This window comes from Lolium perenne, chromosome 6 (genome assembly GCF_019359855.2).
Source record: "Lolium perenne isolate Kyuss_39 chromosome 6, Kyuss_2.0, whole genome shotgun sequence".
Taxonomy (NCBI): domain Eukaryota; kingdom Viridiplantae; phylum Streptophyta; class Magnoliopsida; order Poales; family Poaceae; genus Lolium; species Lolium perenne.
In genome coordinates, this window is record NC_067249.2 from 60,245,568 (window position 1) to 60,271,123 (window position 25,556).

Genomic DNA, 25,556 nt, shown 5'->3' on the forward strand with positions numbered 1-25,556 from the left:
ATAAAAGTAAAGTTTTGAGAGGTGTTTGTTGTTGTCAACGAATGGTAGCGGGTACTCTAACTACCTCGTCAACCAGACTTTCAAGAGCGGCTCCCATGAAGGACGTTATCTCTACCAGCAAGGTAGATCATCCCTCTTCTCTTTTGTTTACACATGTACTTTAGTTTAGTTTTTATTTTTTTATTTTTTAGATGACACTCCTCCCAACCTTTGCTTTCTCAAGCCATGGCTAACCGAATCCTCGGGTGCCTTCCAACAATCTCATACCATGGAGGAGTGTCTATTTGCAAAATTAAGCTGCTTACTGATGAATCAGAGCAAAACATGTGAAGAGAATTATTAATGCAAATTAATTGATTGGGGCTGGAAACCCCATTGCCAGCTCTTTTTGCAAAATTATTGGATAAGCGGATGAAGCCACTAGTCCATTGTGAAAATCTGTCAAAAGTAAATGACAAGATCGAAAGATAAACACCACATACTTCCTCATGAGCTATAAAACATTGACACAAATAAGAGATAATAGCTTTTGAATTATTTAAAGGTAGCACATGAAGTATTTGCTTGGAATGGCAGAGAAATACCATGTAGTAGGTAGGTATGGTGGACACAAATGGCATAGTGGTTGGCTCAAGGATTTTGGATGCATGAGAAGTATTCCCTCTCGATACAAGGTTTAGGCTAGCAAGGTTATTTGAAACAAACACAAGGATGAACCGGTGCAGAAAAACTCACATAAAAGACATATTGTAAACATTATAAGACTCTACACCGTCTTCCTTGTTGTTCAAAACTCAATACTAGAAATTATCTAGACTTTAGAGAGAGCAATTATGCAAACCAAATTTTAGCAAGCTCTATGTATTTCTTCATTAATGGGTGCAAAGTATATGATGCAAGAGCTTAAACATGAGCACAACAATTGCCAAGTATCAAATTATCCAAGACATTTTATCAATTACTACATGTAGCATTTTCCGTTTCCAACCATATAACAATGAACGAAGCAGTTTCAACCTTCGCCATGAACATTAAAAGCTAAGAACACGTGTGTTCATATGAACCAGCGGAGCGTATCTCTCTCCCACACAAGCATTTATTCAGAGAATGAAAATAACAAAACGAAAATAAAAGCACACAGACGCTCCAAGTAAAGTACATAAGATGTGACCGAATAAAAATATAGTTTCAAGGGAGGAACCTGATAAATTTGTCGATGAAGAAGGGGATGCCTTGGGCATCCCCAAGCTTAGACGCTTGGGTCTTCTTGAAATATGCAGGGATGAACCACGGGGGCATCCCCAAGCTTAGACTTTTCACTCTTCTTGATCATAGTATATCATCCTCCTCTCTTGACCCTTGAAAACTTCCTCCACACCAAACTCGAAACAAACTCATTAGAGGGTTAGTGCATAATCAAAATTTCACATGTTCAGAGGTGACATAATCATTCTTAACACTTCTGGACATTGCCCAAAGCTACTGGAAGTCAATGGAACAAAGAAATCCATCCAACACAGCAAAAGAGACAATGCGAAATAAAAGGCAGAATCTGTCAAAACAGAACAGTCCGTAAAGACGAATTTTAAAGTGGCACCAGACTTGCTCAGATGAAAACGCCCAAATTGAATGAAAGTTGCGTACATATCTGAGGATCACGCACGTAAATTGGCAGATTTTTCTGAGTTACCTACAGAGAATTCTGCCCAGATTCGTGACAGACAGAAATCTGTTTCTGCGCAGTAATCCAAATCTAGTATCAACCTTACTATCAAAGACTTTACTTGGCACAACAATGCAATAAAATAAGATAAGGAGAGGTTGCTACAGTATTAAACAACTTCCAAGACACAAATATCAAACAAAGTAATGTAGTAAAAAAACACATGGGTTATCTCCCAAGAAGTTCTTTCTTTATAGCCATTAAGATGGGCTCAGCAGTTTTAATGATGCACTCGCAAGAAATAGTATTTGAAGCAAAAGAGAGCATCAAGAGGCAAATTCAAAACAAATTTAAGCCTAACATGCTTCCTATGAAAAGGAATCTTGTACACAAATGAATTCATGAAGAACAAAGTAACAAGCATAGGAAGATAAAACAAGAGTAACTTCAAAAATTTCAGCATATAGAGAGGTGTTTTAGTAACATGAAAATTTCTACAACCATATTTTCCTCTCTCATAATAATTTTCAGAGGCATCATGAACAAACTCAACAATATAAGTATCACATAAAGCATTCTTATTCACATGCATAAAATTATTACTACTCCCAACATAAGCATAATCAATTTTATTAGTTGTAGTGGGAGCAAATTCAACAAAGTAGCTATCATTATTATTCTCATCATCAAATATAGGGGGCATATTGTAATCATAATTAAACTTATCCTCCATAACAGGCAGTACTAAAAGATCAATATCATTATAATCATCATAAATAGGAGGCAAAGTATCATCAAAGTAAATTTTCTCCTCAATGCTTGGGGGACTAAAAATATCATGCTCATCAAAGCCAGCTTCCCCAAGCTTAGAATTTTCCATATCATTAGCAACAATGGTGTTCAAAGCGTTCATACTAATATGTTCCATAGGTTTTTTAATTTTCGCATCAAACCATCCATGTCTTAAATCAGGAAATAGAATAAGAAGCTCATTGTTGTCCATTATGCCTAACTAGTGTAAACAAGAAACAAAAAGATGCAATTGCAGGATCTAAAGGAAATAGCTTCGAGCACACACACAACGGCAACAGAAAAGTACTTTACCTGAGACCGGAGTATGAGAGCCTTTTACCTTTCCTCCCCGGCAACGGCGCCAGAAAAGTGCTTGATGTCTACGGGTGCTTCTATTCTTGTAGACAGTGTTGGGCCTCCAAGAGCAGAGGTTTGTAGAACAGCAGCAAGTTTTCCTTAAGTGGATCACCCAAGGTTTATCGAACTCAGGGAGGAAGAGGTCAAAGATATCCCTCTCATGCAACCCTGCAACCACAAAGCAAGAAGTCTCTTGTGTCCCCAACACACCTAATAGGTGCACTAGTTCGGCGAAGAGATAGTGAAATACAAGTGGTATGAATGAATATGAGCAGTAGTAACGGCGCCAGAAAAGTGCTTGCTGGCGTGCAGTTGATGGTAGTAATATTGCAGGAAGTAAACATGTAACGAACGGTAAACAAGCAGCGATAGCAGTATTTAGGAACAAGGCCTAGGGATCATACTTTCACTAGTGGACACTCTCAACATTGATCACATAACAGAATAAATAAATAGATGCTAGACTCTACACCCTCTTGTTGGATGATGAACACCACTAACTGTGTAGGATTACACGAACCCTCAATGCCGGAGTTAACAAGCTCCACAATATTCAATGTTCATATTTAAATAACCTTAGAGTGCATAACAGATCAACATAACCAAACCAAGTACTAACATAGCATGCACACTGTCACCTTCACACTACGAAAGGAGGAATAGATCACATCAATACTATCATAGCAATAGTTAACTTCATAATCTACAAGAGATCACAATCATAGCCTACGCCAAGTACTACACGATGCACACACTGTCACCATTACACCGTGCGGGAGGAATAAACTACTTTAATAACATCACTAGAGTAGCACACAGATAAATTGTGATACAAAACACATTGCAATCATAAAGAGATATAAATAAGCACTTCACTATGCCATTCATAACAGTGAATAAGTATTCTGTGAAATATAGCCTAAGAGACCCACACGGTGCACACACTGTCACCTTTACACACGTGGGACAAGGAGTCTCCGGAGATCACATAAGTAAAATCCACTTGACTAGCATAATGACATCTAGATTACAAGCATCATCATATGAATCTCAATCATGTAAGGCAGCTCATGAGATTATTGTATTGAAGCACATAGGAGAGAGATGAACCACATAGCTACCGGTACAGCCCCGAGCCTCGATGGAGAACTACTCCCTCCTCATGGGAGACAGCAGCGTTGGTGAAGATGGCGGTGGTGTCGATGGAGAAGCCTTCCGGGGGCACTTCCCCGTCCCGGCGGCGTGCCGGAACAGAGACTCCTGTCCCCCAGATCTTGGCTTCGCGATGGCGGCGGCTCTGGAAGGTTTTCTCTGGTTTCGTCGAACGTGGTAGGGTTTTCGCGACGGAGGCTTTAAGTAGGCGGAAGGGCAAGGTCGGTGGAGTCACGAGGGACCCACACAACAGGGCGGCGCGGGCCCTAGCCTGGCCGCGCCGCCTTAGTGTGGCGCCACCTCGTGGCCCCACTTCGTATCTCCTCCGGTCTTCTGGAAGCTTCGTGTGAAAATAGGACCCTGGGCGTTGATTTCGTCCAATTCCGAGAATATTTCCTTACTAGGATTTCTGAAACCAAAAACAAGAGACAGAACTGGCACTTCGGCATCTCGTCAATAGGTTAGTTCCGGAAAACGCATAATAATGACATAAAGTATGCATAAAACATATAGATATCATCAATAATGTGGCATGGAACATAAGAAATTATCGATACGTCGGAGACGTATCATTTACTTTGTGATCAAATAAATGATTTGTGAACAAAGGATTGATTTTGAACAATGATAAACCAACAACAAACAAAGAAGTTATGATGGGCCCTGACTCCGTTAAAATGGCTATACGCCATGAAATCCAAGATAGATGAATACTTTTTGAAAGTAAATGGATCTATAAAATTGATGGACTTGGATGGAATATCCTTGAATAAGCTCGACTTGTCGAAAATTTGTTTACGACAAAGTTCAGAGAGTTGACTATGATAAGATTAGATCTTCCGTAGCAATGCTTATAGTCTATGTGGATTATTCTAGTAATCGCTACATATTTCTTTTATGAGATATGCTAGCAGGATGGCAAAATACATTACTTAACAGAAGTGTGTATAAAAGGTGTATACAAGATAAAACCAAGAGTTTTGCTAGTCCGTAGAATACTAGATAGGTATACGAACTTCAATTGGATGAAGTAGTCAAAGAGTTTTTGATTTTATCAGAAACGATGAAGATGCTTGCATTTGCAAGAAATTAAGTGGGAGCGCTGCGACATATTTATAATACTTATGTAGATGACATATAGTTGGTTACAAATGATGTAATTATATACTTGATTATAAAAGGTTTCATTGAGTATTAACTTCAATGAAAGGATATGGACTGAAACATATTTAGTGTCAAGTTCTATGAAGATAGATTGAAACACATAATAAGTTTGAGTCAAAGTACATAGAATGGATATTGAAGTAGTTCAATATAGAAATATTAAGAAGGTGTTCTTTTCATGCGAAGGTTTAACAAGACTTGAGTGTATCTGACACTCGATGAGTGAAAACACATGAGTGATTTTAGATCACGAATAATATGTACAAAATCAGATATCCTGTGCTCTAAAAGGTTAGGAGCATATACCAGAATGATTCATGCGATGATCATTGGACAAACAGTAAGAATATCCCTGTGTGCTTTAGAAGAACCAAGGATATATATAGTTTTATATGGGGTAATGACAAACAAATTGCTGTAAGGTGTTGCACCGATATTTGTTTGGTCACATATAAAAATTAATTTCAAATCTCAATTAAGCTAAGTGTTGTTTAAAAGGTAGCACAATGCTAGTTTTAGAAGAGTTCTAAATATCGTGACGGATTCTACAAAAGAAGGCAGAGTATGTAATTGTTTTGACAATGATTGAGGATGTTAAGTCAATAAGTTCTTTGAGAACTTGGTGTAGTTCCGATAGTGTCAGAACTTTGAAGCTATATTGTGTGTGACAATATTAGTGAAATTTTTCAGACCACGGAATTAAGGTTCCACCAGAAGACCAACCATATTTAATGCCGACTCATTTGGAAAATGAGTGATGCGTGAAGACGCAAATAAATTGCAAAATACATACGTTTCTGAGTGTGTCAGAACCGTTGACTAAAACCTCTCCCGTGAGCAAAACATGATAAAGCACCAGAAGGCCAAGGTGTTATATCTTTACAAATTTAAACTAGATTATTGACTCTAGTGCAAGTGGGAGACTGTTGGAGATATGCCCAAGAGGCAATAATAAAATGGTTATTATAATATATCTTTGTGTTTATGATAATGTTTGCATACCATGCTATAATTGTATTAAACGAAACATTGATACATGTGTGTTATGTAAACAACAAGGAGTCCCTAGTAAGCCTCTTGTATAACTAGCTTGTTGGTTAATGGATGATCATGGTTTCGTGATCATGAACATTGGATGTTATTAATAACAAGGTTATGTCATTAGGTGAATGATATAATGGACACACACCCAAATAAGCGTAGCATAAGATCAAGTCATTAAGTTCAATTTGCTATAAGCTTTCGGTACATAGTTGCCTAAGTCCTTCGACCATGAGATCATGTAAATCACTTACACCGGAAGGGTACTTTGATTACATCAAACGCCATTGCGTAAATGGGTGGTTATAAAGATGGGATTAAGTATTTGGAAAGTGTGAGTTGAGGCATATGGATCAATAGTGGGATTTGTCCATCCTGATGACAGATAGATATACTCTGGGCCCTCTCGGTGGAATGTTGTCTGATTAGCTTGCAAGCATATGATTTGATCATAAGAGATGACATACCACGGTACGAGTAAAGAGTACTTGTCAGTAACGAGGTTGAACAAGGTATGGAGATACCGATGATCGAACCTCGGACAAGTAAAATATCGCGTGGCAAAGGGAATTGGCATCGTATGTAAATGGTTCAATCGATCACTAAGTCATCATTGAATATGTGGGATCCATTATGGATCTCCAGATCCCGCTATTGGTTATTGCTCGGAGAGGAGTCTCGACCATGTCTGCATAGTTCGCGAACCGTAGGGTGACGCGCTTAAGGTTCGATGTCGCTGATGACCCACAAGTATAGGGGATCGCAACAGTCTTCGAGGGAAGTAAAACCCAATTTATTGATTCGACACAAGGGGAGACAAAGAACACTTGGAAGCCTTAACAGCGGAGTTGTCAATTCAGCTGCACCTGGAAACAGACTTGCTCGCAAGAGTTTATCGAGTAATGTGATTTTATAGCGATAGCAGTAGTGAAATAACAAGAGCGAGTAACAAAGACAGCAGTAGTGATTTTAGTAAACAGCAGGATTAAAATACTGTAGGCACGGGGACGGATAACGGGCGTTGCATGGATGAGAGAAACTCATGTAACAATCATAGCAGGGCATTTGCAGATAATAATAAAACGGTGTCCAAGTACAAAGCAATCAATAGGCATGTGTTCCATATATAGTCGTGCGTGCTCGCAATGAGAAACTTGCACAACATCTTTTGTCCTACCAGCCGGTGGCAGCCGGGCCTCAAGGGAAACTACTGGATATTAAGGTACTCCTTTTAATAGAGTACCGGAGCAAAGCATTAACACTCCGTGAACACATGTGATCCTCACATCGCTACCATCCCCTCCGGTTGTCCCAATTCTTGTCACTTCGGGGCCATTGGTTCCGGACAGCGACATGTGTATACAACTTATAGGTAAGACCATAAACAATGAATATCTTGATGAAGCAATAACATGTTCAGATCTGAGATCATGGCACTCGGGCCCTAGTGACAAGCATTAAGCATAACAAGTTGCAACAATATCATCAAAGTACCAATTACGGACACTAGGCACTATGCCCTAACAATCTTATGCTATTACATGACCAATCTCATCCAATCCCTACCATCCCCTTCGGCCTACAGCGGGGGAATTACTCACACATGGATGGGGAAACATGGCTGGTTGATGTAGAGGCGTTGGCGGTGATGGCGGCGATGATCTCCTCCAATTCCCCGTCCGGCGGAGTGCCGGAACGGAGACTTCGGCTCCCGCGACGGAGTTTCGCGATGTGGCGGCGTTACGGAGGGTTTACGGCGACTTCGACTTCTCTCCGTGCGTTTTTAGGTCGAGGCCGATAAATAGTCCGAAGGAGGGCGTCGGAGGCCGGCCGAGGGGCCACACCACAGGCCGCGCGGGCCCCCCGGGCCGCGCCGCCCTATGGTGTGGGGCCCTCGGGCCTCCACCTCAATTGTCCTTCGGCTCCGTCATTATTCTCGGGGAAAATAGGGCCTTACGCATAAATTCCGAGGATTTTCCGAAAGTTGGATTTCTGCACAAAAATGAGACACCAGAGCAGTTCTGCTGAAAACAGCGTTAGTCCGTGTTAGTTGCATCCAAAATACACAAATTAGAGGCAAAACAATAGCAAAAGTGTTCGGGAAAGTAGATACGTTTTGGACGTATCAACTCCCCCCAAGCTTAGCTTATTGCTTGTCCTCAAGCAATTCAGTTAACAACTGAGCGATAAAAGAACTTTCACGAACACATTTGCTCATATGATGTATATATTCTCATGCAATGGCTAATACTTAAACAGTTCATAATGAGATACATGCAAATAAGATCATCTAACAGCTATGTCAATCATGGAGAGGTACCAACAATTAATAATAAGCATCATGAATCATGTATATAAGCAGGATTGCATTGTTCATAAGAGAGTATGATAAAGTGGCATCTCGCTTGCCTGTATTTGATTGGCAAAACATAAATGCACAGGCACCTCGGAGTTCATAGAAAGACTAGAAGTAGTGATTGTCAAAAGATAAATGCATCAAAGTTATACCACAATCAATCATATTTTGAGACAAGCATATTATACTAAGAATGACAGTTGTGCTCTCAAGATAGTGCTCAAAGAAATAATGGAGACACAACATAAAAGTAAAAGATTGACCCTTCGCAGAGGGAAGCAGGGATTAACATGCGCTAGAGCTTTTCATTTTTACAAAGACAGGAGTAAAATTATTTTGAGAGGTGTTTGTTGTTGTCAACGAATGGTAATGGGTACACTAACTACCTCGCCAACCGGACTTTCAAGAGCGGCTCCCATGAATTATTGCATATTTATTTGGCACTCCTTCCAACCTTTCTTTCACAAACCATGGCTAACCGAATCCTCGGGTGCCTGCCAACAATCTCATACCATGAAGGAGCGCCTTTTTATTTTAGTTTTATTATGATGATGACACTCCCCCCAACCTTTGCTTACACAAGCCATGGCTAACCGAATCCTTCGGGTGCCGTCCAACAATCACAAACCATAGAGGAGTGTCTATTTAAGTTAATTAATTCGGGACTGGGAATCCCATTGCCAGCTCTTTTTGCAAAATTATTGGATAAGCGGATGTGCCACTAGTCCATATGAGAGTCCGTCAAAAGTAAATGACAAGGTTGAAAGCTAAACACCACATACTTCCTCATGAGCTATGAAACATAAGCACAAATTGAGAAACATTTTGAAGGTTTTAAAGGTAGCGCATGAGAATTTACTTGGAATGGTTTGAAATGCCATGCATAGGTATTTATAGTGGACACTTTTGGAACAACTTGGTTTTCAGGTGTTTGGAAGCACGAGCAGCGTTCCCGCTCAGTACAAGTGAAGGCTAGCAATAGACTAGGGAGCGACAAATCAAGAGAGCAGTAACTGTCATAATTATGCTTGCGGCAAAATAAATTAACGGAGGCATAAAAGTGATACAAGAACTCTGAAGCAATATAGATCATCGAGGCTTAATTGACTTTTGTTCAGTCATATGCATGCGTGAGCATGTGCCAAGTCGATATAAATGAATTATTCAGAGGAGGATACCACAATGCCATACTTACTTATGAATAAAACAATGCAAGCAAACATCCATGACATGCTACTCATATTAATAGATTGAAGCTAAACATGAGAGATCATAAACTACTAGACTTTCTCAAATAACATATACCTCACATGAACCAACTAAGCATGCTCACATGGATGAGTATATGTACAAAGATGAAAACAAATAGAGTTCATACCAGCCTCTCACCACAATCCAATTGTCGTAGATCGTCATTATTGCCTTTTCACTTGTGCAGCTTGGATAATATGAAATGAAAACCACGCTCCAGCCACCGAAGACCATTGAACTCATAAAGAACTTTACAAACCAAAGAAGAACAGCAAATATTTTTGGTGTTTTCGAATTAGAAACAAGACCAAAAGGAAACAAACAAACAAAGTAAAATCTTTTTGGGTTTTCTTGTAGCAAACTAGAAATAGCAAATAAAGTGAAACAAATGCAAGAAACCAAAGCAAACAAATGATGAAGAGAAACAACAGAAATATTTTTGGTCTTTTTGTGTTTTGGGGAAGAAACAAGGTGAAAACAAGAAATAGCAAACTAAAAGAAACACATAAAAGCGAGATGGCAGAAATCTGCCAAAACCTGACAGCAGTACAGAAATCGATTTTTACAAAAATCTTACGTTGCTCATATCGAAAAGTGTTGAACTAATGAAAGTTAGATAACAACCTGGGGAACCTGCACAAAAATTGGCAGCTCAAAATGACGCTCTGGCTATTTTTGAGAATTTTTACGGTAACATTCCAGAATCTGTTTTCAGGCAGCACTTCCCCAAATATCATCTTCCCCTCGTTAGAAAACCACTCAAACGAACAAAACAAGCATGTACAAGTATCCAGCAACCATAATATGCAAAGAATGAGTGATGCCGGTATACCTCCCCCCAAGCTTAGGCTTTTGGCCTAAGTGGAGTTCAATCCCATCGATCCCATGAGGTAGTGCCTCCGTAGTATGACGAAGATGGATCGTATTCCGGGTATGTGCTAGAAGAAGCACCCGGATACGTGACGGTGTGGTCGTAGGAGGCCCCGGCGTCCTCGGACTCATGTTGCTGGTGGAAGTCTTTTATCTTCAAATGTTCATCCACTTCCTCCTTAGTGCACGACCATGATTGCCTGTTAATACTGAACAAACCTGGTTGGGGAAGAGGAATTTCTTTCTCATCCCCGTCAGAAAACAACATTCTATAAACCATATTATCTAAAGTAGAATCAGTGGTAACAAAATGATGACTCTTCATAGCAGTAATATCGAGTCTCCTAGGGGCCAATGGCACATCATTAGGATCAATAGGAAGATTTAGATATGTTAAAACGCGCAGTGCGATAGTTCCTCCAAAAATAGGCCCCCTGGTAGTCAGGCGGCGAGCAATAAGAGCACCAAGGTGATAGGATGTCTGACCAGTAAGTGCAATATTCAAGAAAGCAAGATGGTAACTAGAAATGTTGCTAGTGTTCTCCCTACCAAGAATGCTAGTAGCAATATAGTATGCAAAATACTTAATGGCGGGGAGTTGAATGTTCCTTATCTTGCCCCGCTGAATGGTGCGACAATCATCATCGGTGATCCCTCGGTAGAGCTCCAACAAGTCCCGGGGGTTGTCATCAATCCTACTCGCTGTACCTACAGGGACAATATCCATTGCACGACAGAAATCCTCCAATTTCATAGTAACAGGATTACCATAGATCCTGAATGCAACCGTCGGCTCATATTGTTTGTTGTTGAACTGGAAACTCTCGACGAAGATCTTGGTGAGCATGTAGTATTGCTCCCTTTCATCGCCCACATAGGTGGTTAACCCTGCCCTGTTGACAAGGGTGAAGAAATCCTCCAATATCCCTGCATTCCTAAGAAAATCATAGCATGGAAAAGACGAAGCATTAGGAGCCCCGTTGTCCTCTTCGGGCGCGAAGCTAGGCGCGATGATGTCTTCATTGTATGATCGCCTAATCTGGGTGGCGGCCCTAGAAGGCCTCCCGGTGCTGGTTGTCCCTTTCTTGAACAACTCTCCAAAGTTGAACTTCTTCATAGCTTCTCTGAAATTTTTAACAAATGATATAAAATTTGATTTGGTGACATATAATTGAGGAAAACTACCATAGGAACTTGCTAGAGTACTAATCATGCATCAAAACTAGTTTCTACCACTTAGAACAAGCATGCAAGCTCACTAAACATGTTACCTACAGCAGCAAAATATTCAAGATATACTCAACCAAACAAAATTCTACTTGGATGGGTGGAGGAGTCACATACCAAGGAGCAAATGTGCCAAATTTCAGCAAGAAATCTGGGCTGAGCAAAGAGATCGAGAAATCTGGAGCTCTGGAGCAAAAACGCGAGAGAGAGGAACTTGGTACGAGTTTTTTCGGGAGAGAGAAGGTGCTGGGAGAAAGAGATGACAAAGTGGGGCAAAGGGGGGCCCACACCACATGGTGGCGCGGCCACCTCCTTGGCCGCGCCGGCCTGTGGTTTGGCGCCCTCTGGTGCCCCACAGGTTATCCTCTGGTGCTCCCAGGTGCCTCGTCGAAAAATAGGACCAACGGTATAATTTTTGTGAATTTTTGAAAACTTTGAAAAATGCACATTTCTGGGTATTTAATTTATTATTACTGTCCAGGAAAAATTTTGAAATCTTCGAATAACTAAAGAACTTTGCAAATTAAAAATGCTACAGCAACTAGAGCAAATGGAGGAAGAAAGAGATGTTGTTTACCCTCTCTATGCATATAAAAAGTATTTGTTAACAAGGTTGATCAAGTCTTGCCACCAAATAACTTTTACATGGCATAAGAAGAAATAAACCTCAAATCAATCATGTTACCTTGAATTGTATTGATATGGATCCGATCACAAGAGTTTGATATTCTTCCTTAGGCTCATATATAGGACAATCAATAGTTCCCACTTTGATAGTTCTCACATTAGAAATAGTATTAACTCCACACGCTTTCTCAATCCTCTTGGGAAAATAAACGGTATGCTCCCTATCATCAACATTGAAAGTAACCTTTCCTTTATTGCAATCAATAACAGCCCCTGCGGTGTTAAGAAAAGGTCTCCCAAGAATAATAGACATATTATCATCTTCAGGCATTTCCAACACAACAAAATCAGTTAATATCAAGCAGTTAGTAGTAACTTGAACAGGAACATTCTCACATATACCAACAGGAATAGCAGTAGATTTATCAGCCATTTGCAAAGATATATCAGTAGGTATCAACTTATCTAAGTAAAGTCTCTTATAAAGAGAAAAAGGCATAACACTAACACCGGCTCCCAAGTCACATAGAGCAGTTTTAACATAATTATTCTTAATAGAACAAGGAATAGTAGGTATACCTGGGTCGCCCAACTTCTTTGGAACTTTGCCATTGAAAGAGTAATTAGCAAGCATAGTGGAAATTTCCTCATTGGGGATTTTCCTTTTGTTAGTAACAATATCTTTCATATACTTTGAATAAGGAGGCAATTTAATAGCATCAGTCAAAGGGATTTGCAAGAATAAAGGTTTCATCCAATCACAAAATTTATTATAGTGTTCTTCTTCCTTTGATTTTAATTTCTTAGCAGGAAAAGGCATTTGCTTTTGCACCCAAGGTTCTCTTTCATTACCATGTTTCTCAGCAATAAAGTCTTCTTTAGTATACTTTTTATTTTTAGCATGCTTTTCAGGTTCTTCTTCAATCTCTTCTTTATCAGGAGTATCATTCTTATCATTATCTTTATCATTATCATGTTCATTACCACTTTCAGTTTCAGCATCAGAAATAGAAATACTATTAGGATCATTAACAGGTTCAGAGGATTCTACAACATTTTTATGTTTCTTCTTCTTTTTCTTCTTAGAATGAGCACTAGGTTCAATGCGTTGAGAATCTTGTTCAATTCTTTTGGGATGCCCTTCAGGATATAGAGGATCCTGGGTAGAGACACCGCCTCTAGTTGTTACTTCATAAGCATGTTTTTCTTTAGAATTATTCCCTAACAAGTCATTTTGCACTTTAGTGAGTTGATCAATTTGAGTTTGAATCATATGAAAATGTTTAACAAGCATCTTAACATCATTAGAGGTTCTCTCCACAATGTCATGCAATTCACTAATAGCTCGAGAATTTTCCATTAAATGATTCTCTACTCTCATATTAAAATTTTCTTGCTTAACAATATAATTATCAAACTCATCTAAGCATTGTGCAGGAGGTTTCGAATACGGAATATCTTCCCTAGTAAAGCGTTGAAGGGAGTTTACCTCAATCATGGATGAAGGGGGAATTATCTCACATATATCTTCTATAGGAGGTAGATTTTTCACATCTTCAGATTTAATACCTTTCTCCTTGAGAGACTTCTTGGCTTCCCTCATATCTTCATCATTTAATTTAATTAAACCCCTCTTCTTCAATATTGGCGTTGGAGTTGGTTCAGGCGTAGTCCAATCATCATGATTCCGGCTTATTTTAGCCAATAATTCCTCAGCATCGTCTGGAGTTCTTTTCCTGAAAACACAACCAGCACAACTATCCAGATATGCCCTAGACTCAATGGTTAGTCCACTATAAAATATATCAAGTAAATCATGCTTTTCCAAATCATGGTCAGGCTGAGCTCTAATAAGAGAGCAAAATCTCGCCCAAGCCTCAGGCAATTTCTCTTCATCTCCCTGGTCAAAATTATAAATTCTCTGCAAAGCAATATGTTGAGCACTAGCAGGAAAGTATTTGCGGAAGAAAACATCAAGCAGTTCTTTTGGACTTCTAATAGAATTAGGTGGCAAATTATTATACCAAGTTTTAGCGTCATCCTTTAATGAGAATGGAAATATTTTAGCAACAAAGTAAGTACGCATCTTGACATCATCAGAAAACAAGCTACTCAAAGTAGATAACTCAGTCATGTGTTCAACAGCACTTTCTTTTTCAGTACCACAAAAGGGTGTTTTCTCAACAATAGCTATATGAGATAGATCAAGAGAAAAATCATAATCTTTATCCTTAATGTTTATAGGAGATGTGGCAAACTTAGGATCAGGAGATAGTTTATATCTAACAGCATGTTCTGCAAGCAACTTTTTAATTTTTCTTGCATCAGTAGTAGCATTGCATTTTTCAATAAAATCATCATTAAGCTCCACATAATCTTCATCAGGATCATCACTAAAATAATCAAGTTCAGGTGAATTAACAAGTGTAGTAGCATTAGGAGTTTCAGTATTTTCAATTTGTCTAGACCTAGCAATTGTAGCATCTAGAAAAGATCCCAATGAACCACTATCATCAAGCACAGCAGAAATATTATCAATATTATGAGAGTTTTCAGATTCAGCAGAAGTACCCGCATGCGAAGCATGTGGCGGTGAAACAAGTTTATCAATCACAGATGGTGAATCAAGAGCAGTAGAGGTATTCAGAATTGTACCTTTTCTTGTAGTGGATGGTAATATGGCGATCTTAGTATCGCGAGGTTTACCCATGATGGAGAATTTGCAGCGTACAATATTAATCCAAGTGAACTTTCAAATAAAGCTATGTTCCCCGGCAACGGCGCCAGAAAATAGTCTTGATGACCCACAAGTATAGGGGATCGCAACAGTCTTCGAGGGAAGTAAAACCCAATTTATTGATTCGACACAAGGGGAGACAAAGAACACTTGGAAGCCTTAACAGCGGAGTTGTCAATTCAGCTGCACCTGGAAACAGACTTGCTCGCAAGAGTTTATCAGTAGTAACAGTTTTATAGCAGTAGCAGTAGTGAAATAACAGTAGCAGAGTAACAAAGACAGCAGTAGTGATTTTAGTAAACAACAGGATTAAAATACTGTAGGCACGGGGACGGATAACGGGCGTTGCATGGATGAGAGAAACTCATATAACAATCATAGCAGGGCATTTGCAGATAATAATAAAACGGTGTCCAAGTACAAAGCAATCAATAGGCATGTGTTCCATATATAGTCGTGCGTGCTCGCAATGAGAAACTTGCACAACATCTTTTGTCCTACCAGCCGGTGGCAGCCGGGCCTCAAGGGAAACTACTGGATATTAAGGTACTCCTTTTAATAGAGTACCGGAGCAAAGCATTAACACTCCGTGAACACATGTGATCCTCACATCGCTACCATCCCCTCCGGTTGTCCCAATTCTTGTCACTTCGGGGCCATTGGTTCCGGACAGCGACATGTGTATACAACTTATAGGTAAGACCATAAACAATGAATATCTTGATGAAGCAATAACATGTTCAGATCTGAGATCATGGCACTCGGGCCCTAGTGACAAGCATTAAGCATAACAAGTTGCAACAATATCATCAAAGTACCAATTACGGACACTAGGCACTATGCCCTAACAATCTTATGCTATTACATGACCAATCTCATCCAATCCCTACCATCCCCTTCGGCCTACAGCGGGGGAATTACTCACACATGGATGGGGGAAACATGGCTGGTTGATGTAGAGGCGTTGGCGGTGATGGCGGCGATGATCTCCTCCAATTCCCCGTCCCGGCGGAGTGCCAGAACGGAGACTTCTGGCTCCCGCGACGGAGTTTCGCGATGTGGCGGCGTTCTGGAGGGTTTCTGGCGACTTCGACTTCTCTCCGTGCGTTTTTAGGTCGAGGCCGATAAATAGTCCGAAGGAGGGCGTCGGAGGCCGGCCGAGGGGGCCACACCACAGGGCCGCGCGGGCCCCCTGGGCCGCGCCGCCCTATGGTGTGGGGCCCTCGGGCCTCCACCTCAATTGTCCTTCTGGCTCCGTCATTATTCTGGGAAAATAGGGCCTTCTGCATAAATTCCGAGGATTTTCCCGAAAGTTGGATTTCTGCACAAAAATGAGACACCAGAGCAGTTCTGCTGAAAACAGCGTTAGTCCGTGTTAGTTGCATCCAAAATACACAAATTAGAGGCAAAACAATAGCAAAAGTGTTCGGGAAAGTAGATACGTTTTGGACGTATCAGTCGCATAAGTAGATTTGAATATGGTATGGAGACGAAGTTTGTTCGGAGTCTCGGATGTGATCCAGGATGTCACGAGGAGGTCCGGAATAGTCCGGAGAATAAGATTCATATAAGGGAAGTTGATTTCTGGGTTTCGGAAAAGTTTAGGATTTTTCCGGTGGTTGACTGGAAGGTTCTAGAAAGTTCCGGAAGGGTCCACCATGGGGCCCATGACCTAGGAGGGCTAGCATGGGCCGAGGGGATGCTCCCTGGCCTAATGGGCCGGGGGCACATGCCCCCCAAGGCCCAGGCCGGCCAACCCCTAGGGTTTCCCTAGGGGGGATCAACTTGGGGGGGAGGAAATCCCTCTCCCCCCACTTGGCCGCCGCCCCCCTAACCCTAGATGGGAAGGGGGGCCACCCCACCGACCTGCACCCCTATATAAAGAGGGGAGGGGGTGGCCGGCCACCCATCCCATGATTGCCCCCTCCTCTGGCCGCCTCTCTCCTCCACCATACGCTGCTCCGGCTTAGGCGAAGCCCTGCAGCTTTTCTTCCTCCACCACCACCACCACGCCGTCGTGCTGCTGGAACTTGGAGAAGATCTACCACACCTCCGCTGCCCGCTGGAACGGGGAGAGGACGGGTTTCATCGACACCGTACGCGCGACCGAGTACGGAAGTGTTGCCGGATTGCAGCACTGGGGATGATCGTCTACACCAACAACGAGATCTAATCTCGTAGGCTTTGGAAATCTTCGAGGGTTAGTCTCATATCAATCTCGTTGCTTCGATCTTGTAGATTAGATCTTGGGTGTTCCATAGATTAGATCTTGGATTTATTCGTCTTGCGGTAGGAAATTTTTTGTTTTCTATGCTACGAACCCCATCAGAACTGGGAGACCTATGCTCCAATGGCATCGGCGTTATGGGTCACCCTGACCTCGCGTGCACACATCCCTGACAGCGCCTGCGCCCACATCGCTACCCATTCCGACGACAAGGCAGCTCGAAGAACAAGCCACCAGACCTCCGTCCACGTGATGTACCACCACCACACTTGAAGGCCATCTCCACCAACCACAACCACACGCCAAGATCGTTGCCCCATATCTGGTAGAGGCAAAACCCCTAGCTGTCCATCGACGGCGACCAACCTGACGAGAATATCTGACCCACTGCTACGCACGGCAACCACAGGCACCCATCGCACACAGAAACCGTATGGACCCAAACGCCGACCCGGATCTACAGGAGAAGCCCTGTGGTGGCCCTAGGGGAAAGAATCCGACAACCATGTCCGGATATCGATTTGGAGGAGCACAAGGTGGTACATCCATCACCATCGACGGGGCGAGGGAGAGAATGGCGGCAGCTGGGACGCGGGAGAGAAGCAGCAAGGTGTCACCGCGGGACATGGAGTCACTGGTGGCCGCGCACGGGAACGAGAATAGTAGCTTCCCTCCCTTATACCGTGCTATAGACCCGGAAGGGCAGAATCACCGCCGCCCCTTCACCGGCGCCGCACGGCCTTCTCCGGCGGCGACTGCTGGGGGCGACGAGGGTCAGGAGTAGGGAAAGGGGGTGGCAGCGGGGAAAGCTAGGGTTTTTCCCCCGCTCGCCTGGAGGGGCGACACGAGGAGCGGGTTTAAGAGGACTAAATGAGTTTAGCAGAACACTCATAAAATCAATAAATATAACTTAACGATATTAACGAATTAGGTTCAGATGGATGCAATAACGCAAACACAAGGGTTAAGATAGCCTAGTATCCTAATAAATTCGGACTCCATGTTCAGTAGAGTGACTATGTACATGGCCTACTATTTAATAAACAAATTCGGCAACTCACTAACTACTGCCTCCATTTTATAAAACAAGAAATACAAATTTAATCAAAATTCAACATTGTGTATGTTTGACTAAGTATAGAGAGAAAAACATGAGCATCTACAATACCAAATCTATATCAGTAGATCTACCATAAGACATATTTTCATAGTGTATTTATTTACTATTGTAAGTAGTGTCATTTTTGTGTAAAATTTCAGTCAAACTCTATGTTTTGACTTTTGACTAAAAATATATGTCTTACGAAATATGATCTATTAGCTTCGACATTTGGGATCAAAATCAGATTATTCGGATGAAAATCATATGATAATCCTAAATTATTTTAGGATATGGATATCTAGATGCTATTTGGCGTACCATATCTTATATCTTCGTTCATAAGTTTGAAATCAGATGTCCTTGTCCATTGGTTCCTTTTAATCGGACATGAGGCGGATTCGAAAACAATTCCGGTGAGACATTCTATCTATTCACACCCCTACTCTACTGATAGACATCCACTTGTCACAAAGTTTGAGCGACACCCAGTTTCATCTGCTGATCCGCCGCCCTATTGGCATATACTTCCCTACCCGTTGCTTTCACTGAGACGAGAAGAGATCGAATACGCAACCGTACGAGAAACTAATTTTTCTTGCTAGGCTTCCACGCCTTCTCCGTCACAAGGAAAGCTCTGCCGAAGACTGACAAAAAAGAAAGGCCATGCCTTTAGAATTATTCGCCCAATCCATCTCCAAAACCCATAGGTCGTACGTGCAAGCCTGCGTAATGCCGCAAAACATTTCGTCGCACCAAAAATAAGCCTGCCTGCCTGCCTGCCTGCTACAATCATCTCATGATTTACAAACTCTTGTCTGGATGTAAAGCTCGACTACTCCAAATCCAATGTCAATCGGCATACACGCAATAAAGATCTTTCAGTCACATACTCCTATATACACATGCTGTATCTAGTGTACTACTATAGTAGATACGTAACAGACGTACATATGGATCAAAACGGAGATGCAGCATGCAGGAGCTATACTAGTACTACCAGTACACTACTACTACGAACAACATGTTTCTGACAGCCGAACGGAAGATCGATCGATCGGTCCACGGCTACGCTTACGCGGCCGCGACGGCCGCCTCCCGCGCCTGAGTGGTCGACAGAGGCGGCGGCGAGGACGAGAAGCCATGGTAGATCAGGAAGCCACCGTCTCCGTCGCCGAAGTCGTCGATGGACGTCTCGTACTCGTCGCCGTCGGGGCCCTGATCGTCGAAGTTGAGCGCGTAGCTGAGCGGGTCGTACCGGAACTTTCCGCCCCCGCTGGCACCACCGCCACCGCCAACGCGCCGCCTGCCCCACTGCGCCCGGTCTCCCCCGAAGCAGCAGCACACGGTGGCCCGCAGCCTGTGCCCCAGCGAGCTCGCCGGAGGCGACGACGAGGAATCCATCTCCATGGACCAGATAGATGTTTCTGCCGTGACACGACGGCGAGAAGTCAAAACTGCTGGCTACGTAACAAGGACTGGCAGTAGCAGTAGCCCAGCGTGTGTTTGTGTTTGATTAAGGCGGATATTACGACGGGATTAGGAGCGAGGAGGGGCGACGGTTAAGTAGGAGGAGGAAGTGTGGCGAAATGACGGAGAAGGACAGGCCCCGCCGTGGTGTGATTATACTGGTGGCGACGGCGTGAAGGGGAGGTCGGATCGGCGGGCGGACGCGTATGCACGCCCATCGGTATATGCGTAGTATGATAGTATGATCCTGTACTAAGAAATTCAGCTAAAACTCACCAAGAAATATCAGTAACAAAACATCTATATGTCGTGATATTGACAGTCGCACTCGTAGTTTGCTTGCGTGCCCACATCGTTTGGCTTGTCGTGCATCTTCTTCCAAAACAACATCGAAAATACCGACCACGTAGTTGGCGTCAGGGTATTTTCTAGTAGCTTCCGTATTCGTCTACATCAGTATCTCAGTGAGACTCCTTCAACACAAATATCTTGCCAGCGCCATAAAAACTCCTTTCCAGATGTACATGAATCACACATATCTACCCAACATTATATGCTGAATTTAAAATAACAATTTCAGATGGAATTTAAGGATCCACATTGACATAGATTTGAGAAGCCAGATCCCAACATGGGCAACACGTTACCATCAATCAATAGATACTACCAACCATGAGTTGGAAGATCAGATGTATGCATGTTACTCTTGAATTAAGGGCAGAGATTTAGGAATAGAACGTACTCTAATGGTGCAAAGTTTCACTCACTAAAACACATTAACGGTAAGCAGATCTCAACTCCGCTTTCTGTCCCGGCTGCTGCTGGAGGATGGTGTCGATGGTCCAGGAAGTATCGTGCCCCCTTGTATGTCACTTGAGACTGATTCAGGAGCTGCTGCCACAGCGTCTCGGCACTCAATATGGGCTATCAAATCACTTAGCTGTCACAGGATGACAAGGAACAGTTAGACGTAGGCTAAAACTACGTGTTTTACACATGCAATGATATAGTTGGTAACCTTTTATTTTTAGATGTCATGCAGTATCGCCTAAGCTAATGATGTTAACTTTAACCATACTAACCTCCGCCTCCAGCTTCTTGATCTTTTCATCTTTCAGTTTAAGCGCAGCTTGTTCCCTGAAAATAATTTCTTAGACACATTTCAGACTAAAAGTAAAACAGAAACTACAACTATGTTCTGAATTCTCAATGATCAACATCTTATGTTCAACACCTGCAGCGGTGGCCCAAGAGCGTATCACAAGAAGTCAACATAAACATTATAAAAAAAAAGCAACCAAGAAATATTCATGACCAGGAAAGGAGTTTGATTACTCATGACAACATTTGGAGGAACATTTAAACAATATAACCTATACCAAAATAAGATCAGCATGAAATTTTCACAGCCGCAATTTCACATGAGTACCATTGAGCATTAGTACTGTGCCAGCTAGTGAAAGCGCTTTTTTACCCAGCCTAACTATAATCTAGCAGGAATAGTTGTGGGATTGTATCGAATAAAAGCATTAACTCATCCATTGTCTTGTGATAATTCAAAAATAACAAATACCTTTCTTGTACTTTCCGAATTCTTTCTCTCCACATCTCCTGATTTTTGACAAGATTGGCATTAATCTGAAAAAATACAAATAAAATATGAGTACATATGTAACCAATGTTACTAATTTTACATTTAGACCTAACTTCAACAAATAATTGAGTGCTCACGTCATCAAGAAAACGTTTCTCTTCAATGCACTTATCAAGCTTTGTCTGTAACTTTGGGTGTTTAATGCTCACAGCTTTTGCAGTAGCAGCAGAAACTTCTCTCTCATACTCCTCTTTGACTTCTAGCAGAAGTGACTCATAGTACTACATTAGCACCAAAATCAAAGTCAGATTCACATCACTTTGGTTACCCTCTCAAGCACAATAGATCAATGGTATGGTATGTAGAAATTTAATAACTAAAAGTGGTGTATTGTTATCTAATTGATAATAAACATCTACCAGGTAAGCACAAGAACATAGGAACTTACATTTCTTTGTTTATCAAGCTGAGACGTGAGGAGATCATTGTACTCTTCAACAATCTAAAAGAATTGGAAAAGCAAATTTATAAGCAAAGAAAACATATGCAGAAACATACCACCAAGGTATTGTTAATGATTTCCACAAAGATTATTTACTTAGTACATTACAGCTTCAACTTTACTGTTAAGTATAGCTTCATCCATTCCTGCATCACCACTGCATATTGAACACATTCCATCTGCTCCATGGGTACCATAGCAGTTGTACTCAACCAGTTTTCCATCAGTTTTGGATTGAATCAAACGATGGACATAGTTGTCACCAGCATAATCCCAAACTTTTTGTGTTTCTAATTCAAGTGAATAGCAGTGTTCAGTTTCTTGCCAGTGTTCAATAGCATGACCACCTTTGTACCTGTTACCCCACCAATCAAATTTGATAAGTTACTACACACAATCTAAAATAAAGGCCATTTTTAGCATTTTTTACCAGTCAAACATTTCGAAGTTTGACCATCTATTGAAAATAATTACTATTACGAATTAGCTTTCTAAGAAGGCTTACATTTCAGAACGGAGGTAGTAGCATCCAAAACATCAAATTGATATTTACAGATTTGTATTATTATGTATTTTTTATAATATATAATAATTTTATGAAGGAAACATGTTTGCATAGACATCGATGGTCAAAGTATGATCATGAAGACTCTGTCAATGTTCCAGAAGACCTAAGCTTTGGATCAGAAGAAGTAACTACTCAAATCTGCAACTGAGAGTGAACATGAAATACTTTACCTTCCACAGCCAACATTACCACAGATTACACAAATCCAAAGATTCTCTGAAGTTCCACAGATTGAACACATGGATTTCTCCGGTTGCTGCTGACAATACCTACAAACCTATGCGATACTTTCCAGTGTAAGCAGAAGGGATTCTTCGCAGTGATAGAAAAAGAATAGCGTGGTTTCTCTAGACCAAGGGAAAACAAAATCCCAATGAGGGTCAAATCCTTTAGAGCCAGTAGGCCTCGGTCTAGCTATACATAGTACTGAACAAAAAAAAAGAGCGCTAAGTGATATAATTTGAGATGCTGTCAACTTGGTAGCAGCAAATCAAAGATCAACTATTGATAGCACAGTTATGTCTTTATATTTTTGCGGTAAATTTTATTTTGGTTGTATATATAAACAGTATAATTCGAATTAATCAACTCTAATATTAATAACAAGAGTTATGAACTAAGTATATCAGATCTTACTGGGCATGAAGAGTCTGTCCATTTTGATATGCATGAACAGTGGAAAGAATGGTTGCATATTGTAGTAAGAATGCCTCCAGGATCTTGATCAAGTCGTTCTGATCAAAAATAGAAACAAACAAACAATGCAATCAACATAAACTCGAAATCTATTGGTTGGGCTTATGTAAAAGTAAAAAAAAAAACTTATGTGCTACAGAGCTAGTAAATAGGCATGGAGTGCGACCCCTATATCATGCCTTGTGAACATAAAAAGTGTGGTGGACAGTTTACAGGTAAAGTTTTAAGATGCATATATGACACAAATTTCCAAAGAGATTGAACTATCTGACGACAGTATAGCATAGTGAAAAGAATCATCTTACCTTCTTAGCCTCTATTTATAGTTTAAATGATTTGAGTAATAATCACAAAATTACATGTCCGGGTTAATAAAAGAATAAGACATAAGCATTCTCAAATAATGCAAATCTGTGAGGATCAAATGGGAGTTAGTTTTGAACAGCACTAGCACCAGGTGAAAACTTAACGTGGCTTAAGTTTACCAATGGAACAGAGATAGCAAACATGCATGCTTCAGAATCAGGTTTCACTAATTGTGTGATGCACAGGCCCATAATGAGGACTACGTCTTCAAACAAATCATGAATGAACTCTGTTTCTCATATTAGGTGAGCTACAGAGTAATTAAAAGTGCGGTAGGCGAACATTCTAATGATTTTAAAACAAGTAAAACTGCGCAAAGTTATTTCAAGCAACAGAATGTGATATTCCAAATTTCTACTAACAGATAGCTAGAATAACAGAGGACACCTCCACATACCTAGACAAACTGGGCAGTTAGGCTGCTCAGCCAAGCTTGTAACCGAGCTATGCGCGTGCTCAATCAACTGAGTGTAGTGCACGTCTTCCACAAAGCGTACACGAGAAACATCACCCTGCAAACACACATCAATCTCCAATCAATCATCGCAACAGATTTAAAAATCAGAGCAGCAGAAATTAGGCAGAATCAAATGAAGGCAGCACCTCCAGCGACGAGAACCGCTTTCCATTGAAGTGCTTGTAGAAGCTGTCGGTGGAGCTCAGCGTGTCGAACTTGATGAGAACGCTGTACTGGTCCTCCGCTCCGTCGATCCTACACCATGAGCACCAATTAAGACTCCAAGTCGCGCATACATCAAAGCATCTCAAAGCCACAAGACACCACGTTGGACAATTTTGAGGGTTTATAGTCTAGTAAAGCAAAACAAATGATGGGATTGTGGAAATTGCGCAGAGTAATTAACTTGGAACCTATCAGAACCCGTCAGCTTGGAGTGGACCAAGCTAGGGGATTGAGGCCTGAGGCCGCACGCAAGTGTAGGAACTACGCAGTGGTGAACAAGCGAGGTACCTGACGATGCGCATCTCGAGCATGTGGGGGACGAAGGCGCCGCAGAAGCGGCAGAAGTCGGCGTAGGTCATGTGGTTGGGCACGGCCGGCACGCACACCCGCGGCTTCCTCCCGACCTAGAAACACGCCGCCGCGAGCGAATGTTAGAGGAGGCTAAACCCTATTCACGAGCAGCAAAAATATAAACCCTAGGATATGGCTTACCGGGAGATTAGAAGACGAGGAGGAAGCGGCGGGTGGGTCGGGGTGGAGGAGGACGACGCCGCGGGTCTCCTCGATGCGGGGGTTCCCCGAGGAGAAGGGGACCGACTCGAGGGCGCCGGTGGACGAGAAAGGAGAGGCGGAAGGGGGAAGGGCGGCGGGATCGCCGGCGGTCGCCATGGCCGGAGACGGAGAGGATGGATCAGAAGCCAAGGGCGACGGCGAAGAAGGGGTTATTCGGAAAAGGTTCCTGATCCCAAAGTCTCTTTAGCTTGCTGGACACTGTGGGGCCAACCTTTCAGTGAGGGCAACCCAAATCGGTGTCCGCGTGCATCGCGCGGTGGACGCGAAAAGACTGTATTTACACCGTCTCCGTGTGTGCCCCTGGGGATGCCTCCAGGCTCCAGCGACCCGACGCATTTCCGCGTCGTCATAAATTATGATTTTTGAAAACAACAAAATAAAGAGTTTCAACGAAGTCATAGTTATTACATTCAAATTTTAAAAAATCTACATGAAAATAAGATGGTATTTCTCTACGCATGATCTTCATGGCCAGCCAATGCCCACTGATGCTCAATCAGATATGTCTGCAGCCATTTGCACACGTTCTCGTCAGTGACTTG

At 41.9% G+C, this 25,556-nt stretch overlaps 2 protein-coding genes across 2 annotated transcripts; both read right to left on the bottom strand.

The window, feature by feature from the left end:
- Nucleotides 1-19,388: 19,388 nt before the first annotated feature.
- LOC127308113 (uncharacterized) lies at nucleotides 19,389-20,236 on the bottom strand. Its single transcript, XM_051338890.2, has one exon. The coding sequence runs from the start codon at nucleotides 19,971-19,973 to the stop codon at nucleotides 19,638-19,640; it is 336 nt and encodes a 111-aa protein (XP_051194850.1). The 5' UTR covers nucleotides 19,974-20,236; the 3' UTR covers nucleotides 19,389-19,637.
- A 378-nt stretch (nucleotides 20,237-20,614) lies between these two features.
- On the bottom strand, nucleotides 20,615-25,186 carry LOC127308112 (BRAP2 RING ZnF UBP domain-containing protein 2). Its single transcript, XM_051338889.2, has 12 exons — nucleotides 24,934-25,186; nucleotides 24,730-24,845; nucleotides 24,363-24,471; nucleotides 24,157-24,271; nucleotides 23,334-23,431; nucleotides 22,868-22,974; nucleotides 22,238-22,484; nucleotides 22,076-22,129; nucleotides 21,765-21,908; nucleotides 21,607-21,671; nucleotides 21,116-21,170; nucleotides 20,615-20,973 (listed from the first exon to the last, which is right to left on the bottom strand). Exons 1-12 carry the CDS (start codon nucleotides 25,108-25,110, stop codon nucleotides 20,827-20,829), a joined length of 1,434 nt encoding a protein of 477 aa, XP_051194849.1. The 5' UTR covers nucleotides 25,111-25,186; the 3' UTR covers nucleotides 20,615-20,826.
- Nucleotides 25,187-25,556: the final 370 nt, after the last annotated feature.